Here is a 27,260-nt window from a genome sequence, read left to right on the forward strand (position 1 = left end):
TAACCTATCTGTACGATAGGTTAGTAGTATATATATATTTAGATATATATACACACACACATACACACATTTGAACATAGGTGCTATTGTCCAAGTGAAAAAAGTTAATAAAATATTAATGAAATAAATTAAGTAAAGCAAAAATCAAATCATTTCTGACTCTAATAAATAGTTGAAAGCTTCGAGAGAGAGAGAGAGAGACTTGTGGAGTTAGCAGCAAGCAACAAGTCCTTTTGTCGGATTTAAACTACCGTGAGCGCGGGAGGCTTCCAGGTGGCATGTAAACGGTTGTGTGAGCTATAAACATGAACACGGCTCCCACACTCGGAGCTACAAGCTACAACGAGGTTAAAAATGTGACGTTTTTCAAAACAACTTGGCACGTCGGGGCTTCAGGACACTTGGATTACTTCAGATGTGCAGTATGGGGACATTTTGGTGTTTTATTGTGTATTTTTTTAAATGTTTAAATCCTGGTCACCAGTTACATCAATTGTTTGGGAGATGAGCTCAACGCCTTTTTACTGTGAACCTCCAGCAGTGTTTTTTAGACCGTAAAACTTCACCCGACTTTCCATCAGTATGAAGGTGAGTAGATAATGACTGAATATTTGTTTTTGAGTGAACTATCCCTTTAAGATAAGGACACAACTGTTATTTCCCTGTTTTCTTTTGTTGATATTAACTGCATGTTTGTTAAAACATGACATACTTCTGCTCAATTTGTTTTTCACCATACCGGAGTCAGTGAGAGAAACTTCTTCTCAGTTGTTTCCCCATTTTGGAGATTTTCCTGATCTGAATCAAGGATCTGAGGACAGAGGGAGCTGTATGCTTTACTGGCTACATCTTGTAAAGATATCTGTGATATAGGGCTATATAACTATACTATACATTACAAAGTGTCACTTTACCGTGTAATTTTGTCTAATAATTGCTCCTCTATTCTTAATTTAGTTGCATATACCCCTTATTGTTTATTTTTACTAATCTGTACATTTTACTTCTGTGATTGAGCTGCTGCAACACTTAAATCCCCCCTCTGGAGAACAATACGGTTTATCTGATCTTAAATCAAACTGACTTGACATATGGAGGGAAAGTTCAGCAGTCCACATACTTCTGTCCATTTGAGGGACAAACAGTGATTTGTCTCATCATCCTCAACACATAAATAAAAAAACCCGCATGTATGACTGAGTACAGTTGGTGTGTTCCTGCTGCAGTACCTTCTTCTTCTTCTTCTGGCTTAGTAACTGCTGGAAAAACAAAACAGCTGCCGCGGCAACAAAGGGTCCTTTGTGAAAACACACGCAACCAAACACAACAACAGAAAACAGGAACGTATGCAACTCATTTTATGCATCAATGAAGGAGCCTCGGTTTGTGTAGCAGTCATGCTAATGAGACACACACACACACACACACACACACACACACACACACACACACACACACACACACACACACACACACACACACACACACACACACACACACACACAGAGCATTAAATCCGAAGGCGGTGTAGTTATTTGTAGTCGAGTGTGATCACAGCTTTGTTCAACACCTTACTTCATCCTGTAAACGGAGTCACAGACGCATGAATCTGACTGAACGCCACACAAACACTTCAGACTCATCCTAACATCTTTTACTCGTGTACTTTGGTTCATTTGGCTCCGAAACAACAAAAACACGTTTAATTTCTGCTCTGTTTAATGTTCCCAGTGACTCTTTACAAACTACGCAGACACTTGACGTCAGCGTAATAAATGTCAAACCTAAGCACGAACATCAGAGTTAAACAGCGTGCTCCTTAAAAAGCGCAGTCAGGTGTGTGAATAAATGTAATTATAAGCTGGAAAATATAAGAGATGCCTTTCACTGAGTCAGACGTTAGAAAAAAATCTAATTATGAAATCCAGTCGGTCCACAAAGACCTCAGCAGCCTGACGTCCACACAAAGGAGGAGGACGAGTAAACACGGAGACACATGGACTGACAGGTAACTCACTGATGATGTCATCCTGCAGATTACTGAACCTGACATGTTAATCGATCTATTGCAGTGATACTCAACCTTTGGACCACGGCCGTATCTGACGCCCAACAGGGTGCTGCGTGCCCCCCGATCGTTTTCTAATACACAACTCAAAGTTATTTACACTGGGAACTTTTGTAGTTATAGTATCCGTAAGGTGAAAGAGCGCATAAAACGGCATCAAAATAGAGCTCGTTGATCAAAAAAAGTGCCAGTGGAGAAATCTCTGCATCCACCGACAGAGGCCCTGGCTAAGAAACTAATGTCCTAAAATCCCAGAAGCATCCTAAAATCCTAGAAATGTGCTAAAGTCCAAGAAACGTCCTGAAATCCAGAAATTGTATATATACACACGTATGTATGTGTGCGTGTCGGTCTATAGATAGATATACACTATCTATATATAATTTTCTTTAAATTTACTTAATTTTACGTAAAAAAAAAAGTCACAATCACGAAAATACATTTACAAAAAAAGATCTGGATCATCTGAAAAATTAAAACTACAATTAAAAACAACAAAACTTTCTCATTAATGCCAATAAAAGACAACTTTATCAATGAATGTTTGGCCTCATATCAGATCAGAATTTTATAGTGTTTTCATGAACGGTTAATGCTCGATATCCAAAATGTGCTACGAGGTTAAAGTCAAGGTCAGCGCTTTAGAGTTTTATAGGACAAAGTCTGAAAATGTTCCCGTTAGTACGGAGGGAAGTTCTTGCTGCGTCGCTTTATAATAATCTGGTTTCAGTGTTTATGTTTCAGACGAAAACAAATGTGACAAAAACAAGCGTACAGTTGAGGATAAAGTACCCGGAGAGATGTCGTCTGCGTGTACGAGCGAGCGGCTCGGTGTGACTTTTATCTCTGACACCGTGCTGGATCAAACACCGAGGAGGGAGGAAGAGTTTCCATGAATAGAAACCCAAGAGAGAGGAGAAAGAAAGACAGCGAGGGAGAGCGACAGCCCCAAATTTAAATAAAACTAATGAATACATTACAGGCCTCTTTTATCTGCGTCCTAATGGATTTACATCCTAATCTGACGCCTCTCTGGAGCCCGACACTGGAAGCACTGAGGGAGAGGAGGAGACATGCTGATGAAGGACAGGAACATGAGTGGCTTTAATACAGACTCGAGTACAGTAGAGGAGCTCCGGTCGATCCGCATCCCATATTTGTTCCAAATAGTTGGATCAGTCGTGTAAATAGCGGCCGACCAGATGATGCAAATCGTGAGGCGATTTCTCTGCTATAGTTTAGGCCAGTGGTTCCCAACTGGTGGGTTGTGGTCTCAAAATGGGTCCAATCTGACTGGACCGCAAACGACTCCAGAACATGTTAAATTTGTAAAAAAAAAAAAAAAAAAACAACAAAAAAAACCCCACATTATTATTATTTTGAATTTCTGGCACCGGGGCTTTTATTTTGAAACTCTGTTTTCTGCTGTTCAGTTACTATTTTATCTCCTTGTTTTTGATATTATTGGATCTGTGGCTTTGTGACATTTTTATGTCACTAATCTTTAGTCACTTTTTTGGGTTGCAGGAGTATATATTTACTAAGTTTTAATTAATTGCTCTTTATTTTACAATTTGTTTTAACTGTGATTTAAGCCCACATGTTGAATACATTTTGTGAAATAAAACTGAATATGTGGTGATTTTTCTAATGTGTGGACCAGGAATGATAAAAAATTAATCAATTATCAAGTAATTGGTTGTTAAAATTGTAATTGTACATGTGAAACTTGGATGGATTAATCGACAGTCGATGCATTGCTGTCAAATTAAATTCAATATGTTGCTGTGGGATTTGATTGAGGAAAAAACACAGTTGGTATTGTGTGAAATAAGCATGTTTCAAATATGTTTTAAAATACCAATCAATTAATCCATTGTTAACTTTAACAATAAGAGCATACATTAAGCGGCGCGCGCTGTCTTTTGGCGGATATTACTTGTAGTTGTCCAGCAGATCAACGGGCAATATATCAAATAAATGAATAAAAACTTGACATATTAAATCTTCTATTGTATGACATATAAGAAGTGCTGCAGAGACAATTAAAATTAAAATCATATTATCCGGTTCTGTTTTTTCCCGAGCTGTGAGCGAATCTGGCAGGAAAACACATTAAATACTCTATTCTGAATGATATAAAGGACACGTTACGCGTGATATACTTGATCTGATCGTGCATGATAACATGACACACGACAGTCAGCACTGAGCGGCACCAGTTACAGCGAAAAATTGGGGAGAAATGGCACGGCATGAAGGCAAAAAGGTCAGAGTTGAAGAAAACTACTCAATAATTGTCTATTTTTCCAGGAAAAGGAAATCGCCGGTTGATTTATTTTACATATACAGAAAATTAGTCTCATATTCCAGGACACTTTTTTTGCATTTGGCGACTGTTTAGATGTGAAACTTGCGGGTGATTTGATTTTGTTGTAATGTTTATAGTTTATTCAGAATCTGAATCTGAGTAAATGTTGAATCTGAACTAAAGACCTCATTTTTGTTCAGTTTTCTCTGAATATTTGTAGGAAAACTGTTCATGTTGACATATATGAGACTTATTTTGTTGCAACTGTACTTTCTTGGAAATAATAATATGCATTTTTTTCAGTATTTTGTCCTATCATCAGAAGTATCATCATCACAAACTGCAATTTTCTGTTTCATTTTTTTATATCTAATGTTTAACTCCTGTACATTGCGAGCAAAGCTAACGGGAGTCAGCTCCTTGTTTGTGTAAACATACTTGACCAATACAGCTGATTCTGATTCTGATAACAAAATACGCTCAATATGATATTATTTTAGGGCCATATCGTCCGCCCCGCTGTGAAGTTGTTTGTTTGAGTAATTCTCGAGGAAAGCACAGGCGAAGCTATCGGCCCGTTCTGCACAGGCGTGTTTTGAACGAGCACCGGTTGTGTTATTCTCCCTGTACCGTGACGCCGTCGGCGCAGGTCGCTGATGCAGGCTACTTTTTAATGACAAGTGCCGGTTCAGCCTGTTTGTATGGATATTATGTGGATATTATCACTACTATTATTAATACTATCACTACTATTATGTGTGCGATGTCTTCAAACTGATGTTATTACCATTATTAGTATTATATGTACACCTCTACATATTCCCCTTATTCTGCTGTCATCATTACCATGCTCATGTGTATCCTTACCATCATCAGATTGCACCTTACCACTGCATTTGCACTACCTCAGTACTCTTTATTCTATTTTTATATATTTATGTTTATTTCTATCTTCTATTATTCTTCTTATTTTTCTATGTATGTCTCTGTATGTCTTACGTGCCAAGCTGCTGTGACAACTAAATTTCCCTCCGGGGATCAATAAAGTCGTCTAAGTCTAAGTCTTGTATAAATTCACACTAATTTAAGCTCGTACATCGGACCGGCAAAACCAGAATTCAACCCGGCTGTAATTAATATTGATTAAGTCTATTTAGCATTTGATGAGACAGTCTGTTCTCGGTGTTTGTCTTCCTCTCTGTCTTCCTCTCTGTGTCTCTCGAGCTGGTACAAGACATTCCTCCTCGTCCTCACAACAGAGAAAAAACCTCCAACACTGACGCCGTTGTTCAGCTTCCAGGAGCGCTCGGTGGACGGCAGCCTGCTGGAGGAGCAGCTCAGTCACCCTGCAACCCAATCTGATCCAGGACAAGCAGCAAACAAAGCAGCAGAAACACACCCCTCCCTGCTCTTGTTCAGGAGTCAAAGCCTCGGGCTGCATCCAGTTTCTCTGCTGCGTTCACACACATTTGACCAGCGGAGACGTTTTTTTTAACCACAAACAGACGATGTGGGTGTTTGCTGTGAAAACAAGTTCAACACCGATATGAAGGCTTTCCAAGAAATAGTTCATTCTTCTTATTTTCCTTTTTTCTCAGCATGTTTCTGAACTAACGTTTCTCCCACTTCTTTCTGACATATTAAAGTATATTAAAAAGACATACAGATTAAATTATATAAAGGAGATAAGTTAGTTTACAGAGGAGATTTCAAAATGTTGCGATATATATCGTGTGTCGTGACACAGCGTTAAAATATCGTGGTATTATTTTAAAGCCACATCGCCCAGCCCTCGGTGCAGCCTGATTCAGGGTTTTTCTTGGTGTCTGAGAGCTTTAGATGCAAATCACAACATCTCTGAACCTTTGATGCTGTTTTCTGTCTCTGCACTTCAAAATAAAAGCACTAAATGTCCACAAATGCTCTTAAAAGGCGGCTGATTCAGCCAGCGACAGATGATTCAGTGTTAAAGGTTCATTTACTGAACTACTGCCACGCATGGACCTTCATCAAAAGCTCCATCGCCACATTGGTCTCATATTGCAGTTCAGAGGGTGAAAACCTGGAAATGCTGGTCCCGTTTCACCTTGAATCAAGTATCAAACTCACACTGACTCATCACCAGAGTCCTGAATCCCACCACCTGTAACCCAAACTCTCAGACTCACCCTCGTTCTGGATCCAGAGCGATGGCCCTCGGCTGGTCCAGCTCCTGCCAAAACAAAACTTTCCTCAAGGACCCGTCCAGCTCCGCCACCTCGATCCGATTGGTTTCCGAGTCCGTCCAGTAAAGTTTACTCCCTAACCAATCACACGCCAGTCCGTCCGGGGAGGCCAGACCCGGGACCACCGTCTGGACCACGCTGGCCCCCGACTGGTTGAAGACGGTGCGTTTGATGGCCTCTTCGCTTACATCGCTCCAGTAAATGAGGCCCTTGGAGTAGACGTAGTCCACGGCAGCGGCGTCCTCCAGCCCCCCCACCACTACCGTGGCGTTGGTCTTTTCGTGTGCCGCATCCACGAGCCGAAGGTCTCGCCGATTCGCATACAGCAGCAGCGGCACGCCTGGAAGACACAAAAAAATACATTAAAGCATACATTTCAACAGTGAGAAATACACCAGTCACGCAGTAAAATGATGAAAATACACAAATCTAGACCCTTTAACAGCAAAAAATACTTCATTAAAAATACATTTAAACTATAAAAAATAAACAAAAATAGGCCACTGAAAGTGTGAAAAAAAACACAATTTAAATTGTAAAAAAGACAAAAGTAGATAAAAAATACACACTTAATACACATTCAAACTATAAAAATTACAAAAATAAATAATGCACAATTTATACTGTGAAATATAAGAAAATTACAGAAATAATCCACAATTTAAACTGTGAAACACACAAAAACAAAAACACATAATTTACACTGTGAACAATATGGGTCGTTTGCTTGTTTTTTTCGTTTGTTTTGTTTTTAAAATTGTATTTTCTTTCCTTTTTTTGTTGCTTATTTTCAGGTAAGTTTTTGTAACTTTTGCTTTTTTTGTTGTCAATTTCTTGTTAAGTTCGTTGTTTTCTTCACACTTTATTTTAAAGAATCAGGTCATTTTGCTACGGTGTTAGATGGTAAGTAGCAGATTAATCATCAGATATACATTTGGGCTGTTTAGTGAAAAAAAACTCAACATCCTGGATAAATTTTAGGAAAACAGAGTCTGTGGTTGGTCTGCTAAAGTGACAAGTTGAGGAGGAGGCGAGGACTCTGAGCTTCCTCTCCGCTCGGTCTTGGCTCTCGGCCGAACCCACGACCTGACACCTTCAGCGCTGCACGCCACCGAGAGCTGCCAGCCAGTTTTCACTTCACTCAGGGGGAGAACTTCCTTCTCCAAATATTTACCAAACCACAGCATCAAAATCTCCGAACGCAGGAGGACGCGGATCCTTCCAGACTGCTTACAGCCCGAGCAGAGGCTGGAGGACACTTCTACACACGAGACTGTTGGAGCATTTATTATCTACTGATCTGCTGAACGCTGCATCAATTAATCGTTTGTTTGGTGTAAAAAATGTCAAAGATGACGCCCCGCGCTCCATACAAACCCCAAAATATTCAATTATACAGCGGAGAGGCTGGAGAAGCCAATTTTTACGAGTGCGCCTGACATTTAGCTCTGTGTGTTTATGTGAGTAACGTTTATTCCCACGCATGTTCAATTAAATAAAGCATGTGTGTATGTGTGAAACCGCACCCTGAACTCCGCCTCCTGCAAAATTACAACCTTAACGTACCGGTAATTCAAAATGAGCTGACATATTGATTGTCTTTCTGTCCATAAAAAAAGCGGCGGTGCCCGTTACACCTGTCCCCGGCCCTGAAAGGCTGCGTCCAGACCTGACGTCTCTGACCGAGGACACCGCTCCGCCCCCCTCTGTCTCACCATCCTGACAGTTTAGACCAGAGATAATAAACCTGCTCTGTTAAGGGGCCACTTCTGCAAAAATGACAGAAGGCCAGGGGCCCCATACATGTTTCAAGGATTTTAGTACATGTTTGCACCTCGGGGCGTTTCTCAGATTTTGGGATGTTTGTCGGATTTAAGGACGTTGCTAAGATTTAAGGACCTTTCTAGGATTTTAAGACATTTCTCGGATTTAAAGACATTTCTGGAATTTTAGGACATTTCTCAGATTTTACGGCGTTTCTCAGATTTTACGGCGTTTCTTAGCTTTTACAGCGTTTCTCGGATTTTAGGACATTTGTAGGATTTTCAATTGTTTCTTTGAATTCAGGATGTTTCTAGGATTTTAAGACATTTCCAGGACTTAAGGCTGTTTCGAAGAAAGTGCGATGTTTCTCGGATTTTGTGACATTTCTCGGATTTTAAGACATTTCTTCGATTTTAGGGACATTTCTGCAATTTAAGGACATTTCTCTTTCTTTCAGGGCCTTTCTGGGTTTTAGGATGTTTTTGGGATTTTGGAACATTTCTAGGATTTTAGGACATTAGGGGCCTAGCTAGGTCCTCCGTCAGGGTGTGTGGGGGATCCTCCAGTGGCACTTTTTTTTTGACAAACAAGCTCTATTTTGATGCTGTTTTATGCACCTTGTGTAAATTACAAGTACAAAAGTTAAAGTGTGAATCACTTTATTTTTACTGTGAATTAGAAAGTGATTGAAGGGCCATGCGGCGCCCTATCAGGGGCCAGATTTGGCCCTTGGGCCATAAATAATGTATCACTGGTTTATACACTTCACTCGTAAACCATAGAGGAATTAGAGGTAGAGTAACTCTGTGCTTCATGATCAAACGTGGTCTCTCTCTCACCCTAAATGTATTATTTTGGGACCGTGAGACAAAGTAAAAACAGGTTTAGGTGCACCTAAATCATGTGCTGTGCACCTAACTAAAACAGTTAAGCACACCTAGCAACCAACGTGAAAGGAGCCGGCCTGCCGACTGACAAATCTAATAAAAAACAATACTCTTCCTGTCTAATCTCAATGTTATTTTATGATTAATTACACAGCAGACACTTTTGCAGAGTCTCATTTTTTCTGTTTTCCTCTCTTTATAGCTCAGTAAGTGAACATTTTGGGGGTTCAGACTGTTGGTTGGATAAAACAGAGCATTTTAAATTATCATTTTTTTCACATGAAGAGAGATTTTTCACTTTTTTTGTGACATATTTTTGGCATCACTGTGATCTAGAGTATTTTTATTATACTGTCTATTATTTCAGTCGCTGGATTAGTCAAGAAACATTTGTTTAGCCATTTTATCCACTAAACAATGGATAAAATGACTATAAAATGACAATAAAGTGAGAAGAAAGCTCCAAATGAACTTATATGAACGTCTTGTTTTCTCAAAAACACAAAGATGTTTAGTTTACAGTGATATAAGACAGAGAAAAACTGAATATCATCACACTGGAGAGACCGAGAGCAGAACATTTTTCACATATTTGGTTGGAAAATAAACTATTAATCCGTGAGGTCAAAGGAAAAGTCAACATCAAAGACACAACAGCTCAGCAGCTTTCATATTTCCTCTAAATTTCACATTTTCTGGCCCTTTTTTTTTAAATCTGAAGGGACAGATTAATCACAGGATTTGTTCTGGTCAAGAAGAGATCTTAATATTTAAAGATTAAATAGTTGCCCGTTCTTCTCCCAGTTGTCCCAACATACGACAGACCGGAGCTGCATAACATTCACTCTTTACTACAATTTTTTTTTCTTTCAATCAATCGATGTTTCGGCTCAAGAACAAACTAACATTTTATGTAATAGAGAAAAATACCATTATTTATTAGCATGTAAAACCACCACACCATTGATCATAGGTCCTTATTTATTATTTATAAATACTGTTGATATTCTTCATATTCATATTAAATATTTCTTCCACTGTTTTTGATTTTCTCAGATTTAGTGTTAATAATTGAGTTATACTTAAATAAAATAAAAACATTATGACTGTGACCCAATGATTTTAATGATGACGAATAATGATTTTTAATGATTTTCACTTCTTCTATATTTCTAAATCTGATCGTAATCTTAGAAAGGGGAAAACATTTGGGTTTTGGGCAGTTGGTTGGACAAAATAAGACACAGAGAGAGAAATATTGAATTCTTTTAAAGGATAAATGTCCAGAAACTGTATTTATGATAATAAAATTCTATATTATACTTGAGTTCAGGAATATATAATCTATTAACTTTTTCTTCTTCTAATTTTTGCCCTTTTTTAGGTAACTTTTATGTAATCTGAATTGTTTTTGACTTTACTTTTTTGATACTTTTCCACTTTTTACTAATTTGTTGCTTATTTGTGGGTCATTTCTTGTTGAGCTGCTCATTACCTTTTTCCATGTTTTTGACATAAATCAAGCAGATTTGCTCCAGTGTCAAAGGGTTAAGTTTTGATATGATAATAAAAATGTCATTATGCAGAAATGACCCTAGTTAGCTTGTCGGCAATAACACAAAAACAGGAAAGCATAAACTGCTTCAGTTTCACACAAATAAATATATTTAGTTCAGATTTAAAACAAAAACAATGAGCATTAATGCTGTTTATTAACTACTGTGATGGATTTATTTAACTACAGCCAGTCAGAGGGGAGCTAGCTGCTCACAGAGCATTTATTATGCAAACTGCCATCTAACGTTAATCTAAGTTACTAAATTTTAGGATATTTCTGGGATTTTAGGACATTTCCAAAATTTGGGGGTATTTACAGGATTTCGATAGTTTCTGGATTTCAAGAAGACATTAGGACGTTCATTGGCTTTTAGTATGTAACTACGATTATAGGACACCTCTACGATTTTAGGACATTTCTAGGACTACATATATATATATATACACATTTCTAGGTTTTAAGATGTTTCTTGGATTTCTCGACATTTCTAACATCTTTGGCCATTCAGAGAAGTTTAGGTCATTTTTAAGATTTTAGGACATTTTTCTGATTTTAGGACATTTCTTTTCTAAATGTGAACCGGATAATTTTGGGACATTTCTAGGATTTAAGGGCACTTCTTGTAATTGCAGACATTTCTTGGATTTTAGCACATTCCTGGTATTTGTAGGACGTTTCTAGGATTTTTGGACATTTCTAGGAATTTAAGACGTTTTTAGGATTTCAAGACATTAACTGCATTTAAGGACATTTCTAGGACTTAAGTGCATTACCTGTATTTAAGGCCATTTCTAGGACTTGAGGGCATTACCTGTATTTAAGGACATTTCTAGGGTATCAGAACTTTTCATGGATTTTAGCACATTTCTGGGCTTATAGGATATTTCTAGGATTTTAGCATGTTTATAAGATTTCAAGACATTTATAGAATTTCCAGAAATTCCAGACATTTCTAGGACTTTTAGCACATCCCTAGGATTTTGGACATCTGTCAGTTTTTTTTTTCTTTTATTTCAGGACAGATTTCAGGATCTTATTAGGATTTTATGGACATTTATAGGATTTAGGACATGGCACTTTCTTTGGTGGATAAACAAGCTCTTTTTTGATGATGTTTAATGCAATTTGCCAACTTATTTATACTGAAAATACAAAAACAATCCTGAGAGTGAATGAATTTATTTTTTACTGTGAATTAGACAGTGCTTGTTGGTCAGTTTGAATTTTATCACTTCTGTACATTAATGACTCCTGTTACTGTTAGCTTGTTAGCATAACACCACAACAACGACATAAACTGCTCCTGTTTTTAAACACACTAATGTAGTTAATTACATATATTGTTTAAATATTAATTTTCAATTTATTACCTTTAATATTAGTGTTATTTAACTACAGTGAGCTAGAAGTGAGCTAGCTGCTCATATAGCATTTGTTGTGCTAACTGCTATCTAATGTTAATCTAAGTTACTAAATCAAAGTTAGCATGCTAACAAACTGATAAAAACTGGGTTAAAAACACAAATAAGCTGGGAAAATGTGGGGTAAAGAGGCTGCGGGCAGAGCTGTGGGATATTTTTCCAGCTAATTTGGCTAACAGAGGCTATTTGTGGTTTCATTATCCTCTGCTCCAGCGGCAGATCAGCACGCATAGCAGGCAGGCTAACGTTAGCTCCGCTCGGGAGAAACCAGACCCCGGAGAGGGAGAGGGCCCCGGACACTGCTCCCAAAATCCCCCGTTAAACCCGCTGCTGCTCACTGTTTACAACACTTTTACACATCTACGGAGCACACACGAACGAGAAAAAGACGCGAAAATGAGGATTTGTGCGTGAACTCACCTCGTATGAGAAAACAAAAACTACACAACAACAGGCTCCGCAGCACGACACCCATCTTTCTCCCGTTTCTCGGCCCTGCCGCCCGCTCCCTCCTCAGCGCGGTGCTCCCATCGCTGCGGCCGCTTCCTCGGGGGTTTTAAAAACACGCGGATTCCCAACAGGTTGCGATCGAGGTCCAAAAATGCGTTAAATTATCCCAACTTCCATCCTGGCTGCGTGCTAACTGCGTTGGATCAACTCTCTGTGTCTCACATTGTCCTGCAGGAGATCCGTCGTCTCCTTCCGCTGTGAGGAAGCTGCTCCCTCCTCCTCCTCCTCCTCCTCTCCCCGCCTCCTCCACCTCCACCTCCTCCACCTCCACCTCGCTCCTCGGCTCCACAGCCTTCTATTGTTGTTCTGATTTCATGCTCCGGAGCCAAAGATAAGGTTACCACACAGAAAACGCCTCACCGCCTGCACGTTTCTGCACCATCCCGGATCCTGCAGGACCGGAGCTGCACAACAAACCCGAGTCCAGCTGCAGACACGCACATTCCTGCGGGACTAGTTTATCACAGAGCCACAGTTTGCACCCACAACAGCAGCTCACACGTACAGAGATCCACCGAAAACACTTAAACTGGAAAAAAGTGCTATTTTCGTCCAATTTATTGACAAGGAAGTGTGAAAAATATAGAAATCTGGCTGCAACCAAAAGTCAAACTTCACCTTCTGCTCCAAACTGATGAAGTTTATGGAAGACAAAAAGAGCCAAATTTAAACAAACTAATAAATGATTTTGAGATAATCCCAGAGAAACAGTCAGTGTGAAGTGCACGAGTATTAGGGCCATGTTAAAGAAAAAAAAGTTATATTTTGAGAATAAAGTCATAATATTCCGAGAATAAAGATTTGACTGTGAGAATGAAGTCGTCATAGGAAAAAATCGTAATATTATGAGAAAAAAGTCTTAATATTTGGAGAATTAAGTCGTAGTTTTACAAGAAAAAAGTCAGAATTTAATGAGAATAAACTCATAATATTACAAGAATTAAGGTGCACTCTCACAAGAAAAAAAGTGATAATTTTATGAGAAAAAAGTCGTAATATTTTACAAATAATGTAATTTTATGAGAATAAAGTCATTATATTACAAGAATAAAGATGCAATTCCAAAAATAAACTCATGTTATGAAAAAAAGTCATTATATTATGAGAATTAAGTCCTGATTTCACAAGAAAAATGTCGTATTTTCATGAGAATAAAATGATATTACTACAAGAATAAAATCATAATTTTACGAGAAAAAAAACCCTCAATTTTACGAGAATAAAGTGTTACAACACAGAAAACGCCCCGCGGCCTGCATGTTTCTGCACTATATGCAGACCAGATAAAAAGAGCCAAATTTAAACAAACGTTCAGAGAAATGTTTAAAGTTCAGAGAAACAGTCAGTGTGAAATGTAGAATTGGAGCCATGTAAAAGAAAAGAAAGCTCGATTTCGAGAATAAAGTCTTGATGTTATGAGAATAAAGTTTGAATTTCAAGAATTAAGTCATACTATTATGTGAAAAAAAAGTCTTAATGTTACAAGAATTAAGTTGTAGTTTTACAAGAAAAAAATCAGAGTTTTATGAATCTAAACTCTTTATATTACAAGAATAACGTCAAAATAAAAAGAATAAAGTTGTATTTTTTACAAGAAAGAAGATATTACATCGCAGAAATATACATACTGCCAGCAAAAGTCAACAGGTTACCTTCACTTAATACTAGGGTTGATAACAACAGATGATCAATTAACCGGGCGTTCATTTTTTAATCAAACGTGAAATTTAACCGATTTATCGACAGGCTATGAAATGTCTTTAAAATATATGCAACGTGTTGCTGCGAGCTTTGATTGAGGAAAAAAAATATTTGGTTTTGTTTGAAATAAGCTACATTTTTTTTTGTTTTTTCAAATAATGATTAATCATTGTTTAATTTTAATGATTAATTGATTAAGAAAAGAGCATACAATTTGCAACCCTAGTTAAAACCAATTAAAAACATATTTTTTGATTGAATATGATACATTTTAAGACTTTTTAAGGATACACTGAAGCCCTGTATATGATTCAGGGGTTTTATCACCTGCTGCGGAGACAGAACCAGTAAAACAACGACGCCTTCAAAAATCACATTTTTTTTAATCCTTACAAGAACAAAACATCAAATTCCAAACTTATGCAAAAGCATCACTTCACAAAACACGACCAAACTATCACCATCGATGTAATTAATTAATTAGACGCAGTAGAAATCAAAGCAATAGAAGTGAAAACAAGCCAACAGTGCAGCTTCTTCAGCTCCGTGTGAGCAGGAGGTTCATCAGGCTGCTGCTGCCACCTGCTGGTGGTCCCACGCTGCAGCAGCTCCCCGCTCACACGCCAAATACAAATGTACTTATTATCATTATTATTATTATTATTGTTATAGGAAAATAGTGCGCGGCCAGTGTACTCTTACTTATGAAAAACAATCTAATATCCAAAAAAGAAGCATATCATATTTATCAAAAAACGCAGGATACAATAGTGCATCGATTTCCAAAGAATTGCATCCATCGTTTTGAAATCTTTATCCACGTGTGAAACGAGAGAAAAAATGTGGACAGGATACAAAAACAACACAGTGAGAGAGTGAGTCCGACGTTAAGAAGCAGTCACAGGCTCGTATGGCTGAAGCATGTGGCAGTAAAAAGACATGCAGGTGTTATACACAAAGGGCCCGACGGACCCCATGGCGAAGAAGAAAGGCCTCGAAACCAGAGGGCCCAATGTACAAATCTGTGTCCGCTCGTTCAGTCCGGAGTCTCTCCACATCGACTTCAGAGGCTTCCTGAGATTCAGGGAATAAAAATATTGCTGTTTGTTCTTTGTGTTCGATCACCAGCTGAAGTTTCTCGACAGACGACAAGAACTTTATCGACTTATCAGGAGGCTAAAAAGGATAAATAAAATAATATCTGAATGCGTCTGAAAAAAAGATTTTTTTTATTATAACATGAAAAGTTTTTTTTGTCTTGCGGGGATCGTCCTCTTGTTATAATAAGATATTTTCATGTTATTATGACATTTTTATGACATTTTCTACATGTTACTGTATATCTTTTATGTTTTTATTTTGGTTAATGTTGTTTGATAAAATTACCTGTAAATTAATTGAAAAAAGTTTAAAAAAAAAAAAAAAAAAAAGAAAGAAAGAAAATGGTTGTTTGTAGCTTTTTCTTTTTCTGCTGTCTTGGCCAGGTCTTTAGGAAATTACCTAAAAAATCTTCGAAAAAGAAAATTGAAAATCAGAAAAAAAAGTTAAAAACAAACAACAACAACAAATGTCCTGGGAAAAGTGCTTTAAAATAATGATAATTCTGTAACATAATTTAAAAAATTTTTTTTTAAAATAATTATAGAGTTCGTCCCCTTTTTTCCCATTTGTGTTGTCCATAGCTTTAATTTTTTTTCTCAAGTTTAAATAATTGTTTAAATACTTGTGAAAGCAGCACAAGAAAAGTGACGACACTTCAGGTTTCAAAGAGTTAATATGTGTTTGCTAGAAAGGTTTATCATTATCATTTATAATTTTTTTCTTGTTATATCAGTCATTATAACACAATCAAAACTAAAAAAAGAAGCCTCTTATTCATTATTTTCTGTCCTTTGGATCTTGTTTTAACATCATGAAAGTTTCTTTTTAAAGGAGATACTTTGAGATAAAGAAAACTTGGTATTAATAGGAAAATGTCACAATAACATGAAAAATATCTTGTTGTGATGTAGTAGCGCTAATGTAAAAAACCCCAAAACTTTTCATGTTGTAACAGGAAACTGAGCAAATATTTCTGTTGTCTTGGAGGCAGCAGCCATGGATTTACAGAGTTTAGAAAAAGTCTGATTTGTGAGGACGAATATAATAAAATGACAATATTCTGAGGCAAATCAATATTGTGCATCTTTAACAAAGGCAGCTTTTAACTTTGAGATGATACATATTTTACATTATCCAGTGTTTTTTTAAAAATAGTTTATTTTAGTTGTGATATAGGATTTTATCTATATCACCAACTCTTATTAAGAAAAAATGCAAAATATAGATTCTAGGGGTTCACAAGGTGCATTATTTTTCATAACTGCACGTCTGATTATCCTTCTTATACCACGGCCACCTTCCACAAATTAAAGTTTACTCAGATTTCAGGGCAATAAACATAACTATGAATGTAAATAAACTATGCCAGATCTGTGTGGTTATTTAAAAATAACGCACTCCCTCCGGCCAATCAGGATTGAGTATTCTCCTCGTGCTAAAACGCCTCTTTAGTGAAGCAGACTTTCTGTTTCTGTGTGACTTTGTGCTGTTTTGAACTTATTATCAGATAACAATCTTTGAAGTAGTCCGTCTGAACTCCCGTCACAAAAAGCCAGCGAGGCGTTCTGTGCGTCCTCACACCTCGTAGTGCAGGTCGTTCAGCTCCAGTCTCGTGTAATGGCGTCTGTCGAAGGACTCCATCGCCTTGCGGCCGCCGACGGCCAACGCCAGCGTGAGCACAGCGAGCCCAAGCACCATGAACGCCACCACGCCGCTTTTCACCGCTCCTCGCGCCGCCACCGCCGCCTTCCCCGGTTGAAGCTGGAGTTCTGGAGGGCGTGGTCGGACTGGACGGCGCCTTTGGGGACGATGATCAGACTCGGGGGTTGAGTCGTGGTGGTGGACGGTGCAGTGGTGGTCGTCGTGGTCGTAGTGGTAGGAAGTGGAGTAGTAGTAGTAGGTGAAGTAGTAGTAGTGGTTGTGGTGGTGGTAGTAGTGGGAGGAGGAGGAGGAGGAGTCGTAGTAGTGGTAGTAGTAGTAGTGGTAGTAGTAGTAGTAGTAGAAGTAGTAGGTGGAAGAGTAGTAGTAGTAGTAGTAGTAGTGGGATTTGTGGTCGTTGTAGTAGTGGTAGTTTCAGTGTTGGGCTGTGGTTTGTCAGTAGTTCTTGGTGCAGCCTCTCCGCTGGCGGTTACGACAGGAAGTGAGGCGGTGGAGCTGTGTGTCGGCGGGGCGGATGTGGTGGTGCTGACAGGATGAGGTTTTACTTTCTTGGTTGTTTTATTTAGCTTTTTACTGGTTTTGTTTGGCTTTTTCACTGTGGTGACGGTGGTGGTTGTGGTAGAAGGTGTTGTTGTTGTTGTTGTGGTTGTTGTTGTTGTTGTTGTTGTTGTTGTTGTTGTTGTTGTGGGTGCTGGAGTTACCGGAGGCATCGTGGCGATGATGATGATGGGTGGAGGTGTGTTGTTGTGTTGTTGTTGTTGTTGTTGTTGTTGGCTCAGAGGTCGTGGTTGTTGTTGTTGGTGGCGTTGTTGTACTCTCTGTGGTGGTCGTAGTGGTGGTCGGTTCTGTGGTCGTCGTCGTTGTAGTCGGGGCCGGTGTGGTGGTGGTTTGTTCTGTGGTGGTGGTTTGCTCTGTGGTGGTGGTTTGTTCTGTGGTGGTGGTTTGTTCTGTGGTGGTGGTGGTCGTCGTCGTCGTCGTGGTAACAGGCCTCACAGTGGTTGGATGAATCAGTCCTGAGAAGAAAAAAAAATCTTTTAACATTCAAGCTTGAAACAATCCTTGAAGAACTCTTTCTTCCAAAATGGATTCTTAAAGGAACCCTTAGTTTTACGAAGAACCCTTAAAGAACATTTTCTTCAGAAAAAAACAAAAACAAAACAAAACAAAGGTTCTTCAGAGGAAAATGGTTCTGAAAAGAACCCTTTTGGAACCCTTATTCTGCGTGTATATGCAATAAAATTAGGTGGGTCAGACAGACAATATTGGCAACTTTAAAGGGCTGTCCACAGCAAGCACGCCATCGCTATTACTATACTATACTATATATATACCTATATACTATACTATACTATACTATACTATACTATACTATGCTACTATTACTATACTATGCTATGCTATACTAACTACTACTATATACTGTGCTATGCTATCCTATATACACTATACACACTACACTATGCTACACCATACTAAAACTACACTATATACACAATACAAACTATACTATGCCATACCTATACTATATACACTATACTTCTATGCTATACTATATACTATACTATATACACAATATAAACTATACTATGCTGTACTAAAACTATACTATATACACTATTTCATGCTACACTATACTAAAACTATACTATATACACAATACAAACTATTCTATGCTACACTATACTATAACTACTCAATATACACATATATAAACTATAAACTATACTATGCTATACTAAAAAATATTCTATACACACACACACACACACACACACACACACACACACACTATACTATACTAAAACTATACTATACTATACTAAAACTGTACTATACTAAAACTAAAACTATACCATATACACTACATATACTCTACTCTACTAGTAGAAGAAGCGGTAACACGTCACGAATCAAACTGACGCCATCTGCTCGGTGACCTGACCCCTAAAATAACAGAACGTGCTGCTGAGAGAAGAAGATAATCAGATTTAAATCAGTTTAATGGAGAGCAGATGGAGTTACCTTTGTAGATGTCGTAGGTGTTGATGCCTTCGGGAGCTTTCATTAACGGACAGTCCTGCTCCGTCTGACAGTGGAACAGGAAGCAGTTATCGTCACCGGCGTGTTTGTTGCCCTTGAACACGGCCATGTTGCACTTGGCTCTTCAGAAACACGAAAACAGCCGTCAGACCACAGAATCTTTATTCTTTGTTCGAGTCTCAGCTGATGAAGGATAAAAGATGGACAGGAGTCCACACGAGTTTTGTGTGATGTTTATCAAAACTGAGCATTTTTCCTTTAGTCGATCAGATTTGAAGAAACTGAGGTTGTTGAGCTCGTTTGTTTCTTGGTTCGGGTAAAAAAACATTTTTCCCTGTTTTGTTTTGCTTTGTCCGTTTAGTCGATAGGGTTAATGCATATTTAGGTCAGGAGCCAGATTAGGTCAGGGAGTTTTACTCAACAACTAAATGACCACAAAGAGACACAAAATGACTGAAAAGAGATAAAAAATTATGACAAAGAGACACAAAATTACAACAAAAAGACATAAAGTGAGTACAAAGACACAAAAATGACTATAAAAGACACAAGATGGCCACAAAGAGACAAAAAAAAACCCACAAGAGGACATAAAATTACCACAAAGAGACACAAAGTAACTGCAAAGACGCGTACATATTTCCTCTTAAATTTATAATATGTGCTAATTACTTTACTTAAAAAATATATAAAAAAATCTATCTAAATCTATCTATCTATCTATCTATCTATATATATATATACACACACACAAATAAATGTAGTGGAGTAAAAAGTGAAATACTCTCTAATCATGTATGACTATGTGACGTCGGGTCTGTTTTAGCTCAGCAGTAACACAATCCTGCTTCTTCGATTTGTTTTTCAGTCCGACATTTGTCTAATTTTAAAACCTGATCAAGTTTGAACTGGTGAGATCAAAATACCTGTGCAGTGTTTTTTAGAAATAAAAGCAGATTTCTAAGTAAAGCTCTCACGTCTGAGACGCTATAAAAAAAAAAGTCACTGACTCTCACTTTGATCCACTGGGGGGTTTTCAAAGGCAGCCGTCTAGACTGGATCCTAAAATCGTCTCTCCACAGGGACGCACTGGATGTCTGAGACCATTTATCATCGTGAATATTTGAGTATTTTTTATGCATCGTTTAGCTAAATGACGAATAAAGTCGGAGAAACTTGCAGTGTCTCTTGTAATCATTTATTTATTAGCTTTATTTTACTGTGAAGTTTAAAATGTAAATTTATGCTTCTGCTCACTGATGGTCGAATTTAATGTGCTGCAGGAATTTAAAGGGGCAGTTCACCCCAAAGTCAAAACTACATTATTTATCAATCTTTTTTTAGACAATACTTTTATTGAAATTTTGACAACACAAAAAGTGCAGACAAATTGCACATCATTCATGAGTAGATGCACGCTTCCTTCTGGGCACCGTCACAGCTGATGGGTGTGTATCAATAGAAAGAAGATCAGGGATATCAAAAACGCTTTGCTTGGAGCCACTTTTTAAAGAACTTGGGAGGTTTTTAGGGTTTCAGGACATTTTAGGACATTTTTAGGAATAGAGGACATTTATTGGATTTGAAGACATTTCTTGGATTTAAGAGAACGATTCTTGGATTTCAGGACGTCTCTTGGATTTTTGGTAATTTAAAGGACTTTAGGACAATTCTGGGATTTGGGGACATTTCTCTGATTTTGGGACGTTCTCAGATATTAGGACTTTTCTAGGATTTTAGAACATTTCTCGGATTTTAGGACATCAGGGTCTTAACTAGGACCTCTGCTGGGGGGCGTGGGGGATCCTCCACAGGCACCTTTTTTGATCAACAAGCTCCATTTTGATGCTGTTTTATGCACTTTGACACCTTATGGAGACTAAAAGTACAAAAAAAAAATCCCAGTGTGAATCATTTTTTTGGGGCCACCCGGCACCCTGTCAGGGGCCAGATTTGGCCTGTGGACCGTAAGTTGAATAACTATCCTACATAAAACTGCTCACCTGAACCTAAACTTGTCGGGACCCCGGAGGTCTGTTTCTGCCTCACCTGGTTTGACTTCCTCCGAGCAGCAGGCGAGGACACAGTCCCTCTCTGACCGGACCACCCGGGCGTCCATGGCCGTCGTCGACCTGTTTAACGCCTGTCTGACGTTCACGACGGCGCTCTGGTGTTGTCTGGAGAAACACGTCTCCGGTTCCACGGCTGACACGGGAAGTGATGTCACCACCATCAGCAGCATCACAGAGAGAGTCCACGAGGAGGTTCGAGCGGCCGCTGGAGGCGTCATGGCTGCAGCAGATCTACGGTCTGTGATCGGAAACACCTCAGAGTCCACAGCGGGAGAGCGGAGATCCACACTAATGTACTGAAAACACAGCCAACAGAGCATGTTATTTACTGCTCATTTTACACTGCAAATAACCGACAAAGGGACGATACAACAGATGACTGATGGACATGAAGACGTCCCCCCTCGATATTTAGAGCAAGTGCACCCCCCCACCATGAAAACGTGACGCTGGTGATGTTACTTTTAATTTTGACAGACTTCTGGAGTGAGACCTGAAGATGCAACAATGCCTCCAGTAAAGCAGGTAGTGTTTCTACACAACCACAAAAGCAACAATTGCAATCTGCCATTAAATGGAGTTATTATTAAGTTGTTGCTTTGAGTAATTTTCTAAATTCAGGTTTCAGAGGGTTAACCTGGGTGAAAACAGAAAACCCGTTGGATTTAAAAATTAAAAAAATAAAATAAAAAATATTTCCTGGGAATAAATGTAAAAGCACAGGATGGAAAAATAAATGAATCAAGGTCAGTCAGAAAGGGATTTATATTCCTTTAGAATTAAAAAAAATTCATGTATTGATCAAAGAATTAGGTCAACTATGATTTTTTTCAGGAATTGTGATTGATTTTTAATTTTGCGTATTGCCAAATTTGTTTATGTCTTATGGATTGTGTATAGGTGTGTATGACTGTATGTGTATGGACCCCAGAAAAAATAGCCAAAATAAATTTAAAAATTTTTTTAAAAAAAAGTGATTTCACACAGAACATATTAACCCATCGACACCTGCGTAAAATTGGCTTGATTTTTCCAAAAATATGGAAAAAGGCAAAGAGCAACTTAACAAGAAATTATACAAGAATTAGTTTAAAAGAAGTTACAAGAAATTTACCTTAAAATTATTTTAAAAAGAAAAGAAAAAGAAATACAAACCAGGAAATGTCCTGTAAATAAGTCCAAAAAATTGGAAAGTTTCCCTATTTAATTTAATTTTATTGACAAATTTAAAAAAAAGTTTATTTCTCTCTCTGTTTATCTTTTCTTTTTTGACATTTTTTGTCCCCTTTAACCAATTTCTTGCAGTTTGCACGAGCTACCTATTTCCTACTGACTGAATACTGAACATAAATATCGACTTCCTTGTTTGTAATTATGACTTCAAAGTTGATGTGGGCGCTATTTAGTAGTTGTAAACTCGTTATCAGGATTACTTCGATATGAGACAAACACGATGTCACTGATTTCCAAACATCGCTTAGAAAGCAACAGTGAGAGCAGACAGAAAACGTCCATGAAAAACAGAAAAATATCCACCAGAAAAGCTGAAGTGTGAATAAGATGTCACAGAAATAACAAAAAACTCTTAAATCAACATATTTCTTTGATTCGTCACTTCTTTCTACTAATAAATTACAGTAAACAAAACTAAATGAGGCCCTAAACATGAGACTGGAATAAAGTGAAACAAAATTCAGTCTAATCATGAGTCTGATTAAAAACTGAATTAATGAGAAAGTCATTATTTCCTCAAAGGCAAAAATGCATGAAAAGCAAATCTCAGCTGTTACATAACATCAGCTGTTCAGAGGAAAAAACATGTTACAAATATGAGAGTCGCTGAGTTTATAAACTCGTATCTAAATTAGTTTCTGGAAGATTTTTTTTAAAGACTGAACACTTTGTTGCACTTTATCTTCAAAAGCTCATCAGTTTGTCTCGGTGACAACTTCCACCGTCTGTGACACTACAATGTCGTCTTCCTGCATCTGTCCCCGAGTCCCAGATCTGTCTCAGCTGACAACAACGGCGCAAAAAGAGAACTAAAATAGAAAAAATCAATCTGTGCTGCAAAAATAGAGATCTATAAATGGACGCTAATCCTTCAGGAGCCGGCGAAGTCGCTTCCATTTTTAGACTTCTACTGAAAGTGAATGAGGTCGGCGAAGGGCTCTATTGATGGACACTTTCATTTGTCTTCAAAAAACCCCAAAATATGTTGTATTTAGAGCAGAAACTCACCGGGCCGACAGCGTGAACCGTCCTCCATCAGATGCTCAGTGGATCTTTGGGTTCACAGTCCACAGAGCAGGACTTTACCCCGTCTCCTGTGTGGGACAAAGCGGCAGTATTTCACTTTATCTGTTTTACAGCTGATCCTATCTGACCCACTATCAGTTAGGCCAGTAACCAGGTGTGTCTGCACCTGCTCATATCTGGAGCTTCTTACTGAAACCTTTAGTGGACAAAAATGAAGGATTGTGGCCTCTTTGTGGGTTTAGATGTCATCTAAAGTACGATAAAACGTTCTGATTTTTGAGTAAAGTTCTGTTAAATAATAAAAGTTTATGTTAAAAAGTGCTTTATACGAGAAAAATGAGGTAAGACAACAAAAATGCTGTAAAATAAGAAACAGTACAATAACACCTCAATAAACAATTTGAACTCAGGATCCACATACAAACCTTCTCTGGATCTTTAAATCTCGTCTCATGAGCTCTTTAATGAGAAATATAAACTGAAGAAGACTTTAAGGTGAAAAAAAAGCCAATAAGGATTCAGACTTTCCAGTCAAATTAGGATTTTTGGAGTTAATCCAAGCGTTAACACTGTCTGACCTGGTATATGTTGAAATAAATACTGAACAGGCTATAAAAAAGTACACAACTATCACAACTCAGGTGAAGTACAGTGTGTTTATGTTCAAATATATTCATGATAAATTCTATCTTCCTATATGGTTGTTTTAATTCCCCCAGTACACCAAATCCTCTTATTTCATTGAAATTTAATCATATATTTTAGCCAGAAGAGATCTTTTTTAAAAGAAGAGTAACCTGTGTTTAATTTAAGAAATTAAAGTCCTCCTCAGGTCATTGAAACTTCCATAATCCATAAATATAGTATTAGTTTATGCACTTTTTTTTTTACTTTTCTCCCCTGTAAATATGTCGGCTTAGATGTCCCTAACAGGCTAACTGATGGCGAACCAAAAATTCGACTTCTGCAGGCGAGCATGCGTTCATTCAGCTGAGAGTCAAAACATAAACTAAAATAAGTTATGAATCAGGTCTGAGTCGGAGTTCAAACTAACGTGACAACAAAATTAACTAGCTAACTGTTTGTGGCTAAAAACTTGAGAACATCTTTTATCACATAAAGTGGAAGGAAAAGTACAATATTTCCATCTGAAATGTTGTAGAGAAGGTACAGTACGAGTGCTTTGAATTTGTAATTTTTGGGTGTTTTTTGATTTTTTTTTTTTTCTGAATATGGTACTTTATCAAATATTTCAATGAGCACTTTTTTCTGAATAGCTTTGAGTTCTAGTTTTTTTTTTAATTCCCTGAACTGGGTACTTTGGCAATTATTTTAATAAACATTTAGGTAATTTTCTGTCTTTTTATTTTTTCAGATTTTTCTGAACAGGGTTCATACTAGTACATTTTCCTGATTATACACAATTACTTTACTTAAGCAACAGTTTAACATAGAACTTTTACTTTTAATAGAGCATTTTCACAATGTTATATTTTAGAACTTTTACTTTTTTAAAGAATGCTAAAGGGGAAGAAGCTGAAGTTCGCCTCAAAACATTCGACGTCTGCGGCCGAACACGCGTCGGTTCGGACGAAAATCAAAGGGAGCGAAGGAATTTCGCGCTACCTGTACTCGTAGACACATAAGGCACAACCAGAAAACAAATTAAAATAATTCATGAAACATGCGTGAGTCAGAATTATAAGTAACGTGAAACCAAAATTAACTAGCTAGCTGTTTGTGGCTAAAAGAACTTGAGGACACGTTTTTGGGTGAAAGCGAAGCTAATTATCACTTCACGTGCATCATTATAAAACAAACAGCTATTTTAAAAAGGCTAAAAATCAACAAAAATAAGCTAGGTACCAAACATTGCAGTGAAAATACAGCTAAATACTCAAACAGTTTCATAACAGGCAGCTAATTTCTGCTTTTGTGCACCGGCTCTTTGCTGGTTTAGTACCACCTGCCGTACTAACGTCGCTATACTGGTTTTAACGGCGCTAATGTTACCGGATATTGCAGCCTAAACTGGGACACAAAGCAACATGGTGTAATAATGTTGTTTTTCGTCCCCCCCTCCCTCCGCAGCTTTACCTTTATTTTCCAGCGAGGACGCAGATTACCTCTGCGCCGCGTCCATCACCCCTCCGTCGGTCACTGCACAGCCCGATGAGTCGCTGTTTGGACTGGAAGATCCCAATCAAACCAGTTCACTTCCCAGTAAGCGAACAAGATGCTTCACCCATCCCGAGAGGACATGTTGATTAAAAAAATACTGGTGGCACGATTCAGAAATGTTCGTGTTTTTCTCCTTTAAATGTTCAATAATAAACGTCGCCTCGTCACCGTTAGATAAAAAGGACAAAAGCGTTTTTACGCGCGGGCATCATGTCGGATCTGTAATAAAAACGCCGTGAATCCCGACAGCAGCATCTTGTTTCTGTCTCCAGGATGATGAACTACATTACATGATGGCTGGTGCGGAAGATCTGCTTCTCTCCAGAGTCTGACCCATTTTAGTCTTTGTCCTCTGGAAGGGGGGAGGGATGGAGCCTGCATCCCCAAAATCTGCCGGCAACACAGTTTTATTAACACCACAAACGAGCTTTAAAAATCACATTTATATGCAAATAAAAACACCCCTTTTTTCATTTTAAAAGCAATGGATTTGAAATAAAAATAACAGTTTATATAAGAAATTCATATGTAGGTTAATCAATAATTTAAAAGGCTGAACATGAACAATACATGTGAAAGAAAAACACTTACCAGTTGAGGAGATATTTGTGCAAGATTGTTAGATAAAAAAAGATAAATAGTTTACTTTATAAAACCTCTGCTCCGTTTGAAAAATATGGAAGATTATTTGTGACAAATAAAACTAAATACAAACAAACAAGAAAAAAACACAAAGGCACACAATAAAGCTATTAAATATTAAGTACAAAAAAATCTACATATGTAATGTATAGAAAAAAATAACCATTTGTTTTTCAGTCAAAATTGTTGGGAGAAAATTCTTATATTTAAATCAAATATTTTGAAATTCTTATCTATTTTTTAAAATAAGTTATGAGTCCAAATTATGACTCAAATGTGTTGTTTCCAGAATATGACAATACCCATGCAATAATATTTAAATTAAAGAAAAGACAGTTTTTAAAATATTAAAAATATCATGACATTAGGTAAGTTGTGACTTTATGTAATATTATACTGATTTAAGTCCATATTATTTACATTACCACTAAGAATTCATGACATAATAATGACTTTAATCATATTGTTAAGGTTATAATCACAAGTGAAGGAAAACTGGTACTAATTCATAGATAATGCTTTTAGTCAGTTTCATTATTTACTGCATCAGAATTTCTTTTACTTTAAATTTTGAATATTATATTATGAAATACATAGTATAACAAATTCAGCTGTGTCATTCCCTAAAATGCACTAATTCTTCCTATTTGAATAGCTTTTTCAAAAATAAAGTGCATTTCTGTAAGTGAACAGTTATAGAATAACCCCGTACCTAACATTTAAGTGAAATTGTTGACTTTTTAAGATAACATACATGCTATCTGGAATCAAAATCAATAAATACAAATGGGGCGAATTAAGCAAAGAACAGTTGGAAGTTAAATGTTACCAGTAATGAATTATTTAATAAAACAGAGTTGA

General features: G+C 37.5%; 2 protein-coding genes across 2 annotated transcripts in view; both read right to left on the reverse strand.

Moving 5' to 3' along the window:
- The window catches only part of lrp6 (low density lipoprotein receptor-related protein 6), a 30,348-nt gene extending 17,428 nt beyond the window's left edge, over positions 1-12,920 (reverse strand). Inside the window, exons 1-2 of the mRNA XM_042511743.1 lie at positions 12,655-12,920; positions 6,548-6,944 (exon numbers count right to left, since the gene is read on the reverse strand). Coding sequence (XP_042367677.1) covers positions 6,548-6,944; positions 12,655-12,709 — 452 coding nt within the window. The 5' untranslated portion in view covers positions 12,710-12,920. The remainder of the gene's footprint in view (positions 1-6,547; positions 6,945-12,654) is intronic.
- A 4,620-nt stretch (positions 12,921-17,540) lies between these two features.
- Positions 17,541-19,360, reverse strand: mansc1 (MANSC domain containing 1). The gene is made up of 2 exons (XM_042510970.1): positions 19,228-19,360; positions 17,541-18,218 (listed from the first exon to the last, which is right to left on the reverse strand). Exons 1-2 carry the CDS (start codon positions 19,352-19,354, stop codon positions 17,776-17,778), a joined length of 570 nt encoding a protein of 189 aa, XP_042366904.1. The 5' UTR covers positions 19,355-19,360; the 3' UTR covers positions 17,541-17,775.
- Between the last annotated feature and the right edge of the window lie 7,900 nt (positions 19,361-27,260).

This window comes from Plectropomus leopardus, chromosome 22 (assembly GCF_008729295.1).
Source record: "Plectropomus leopardus isolate mb chromosome 22, YSFRI_Pleo_2.0, whole genome shotgun sequence".
NCBI classification, from domain to species: Eukaryota; Metazoa; Chordata; class Actinopteri; order Perciformes; family Serranidae; genus Plectropomus; species Plectropomus leopardus.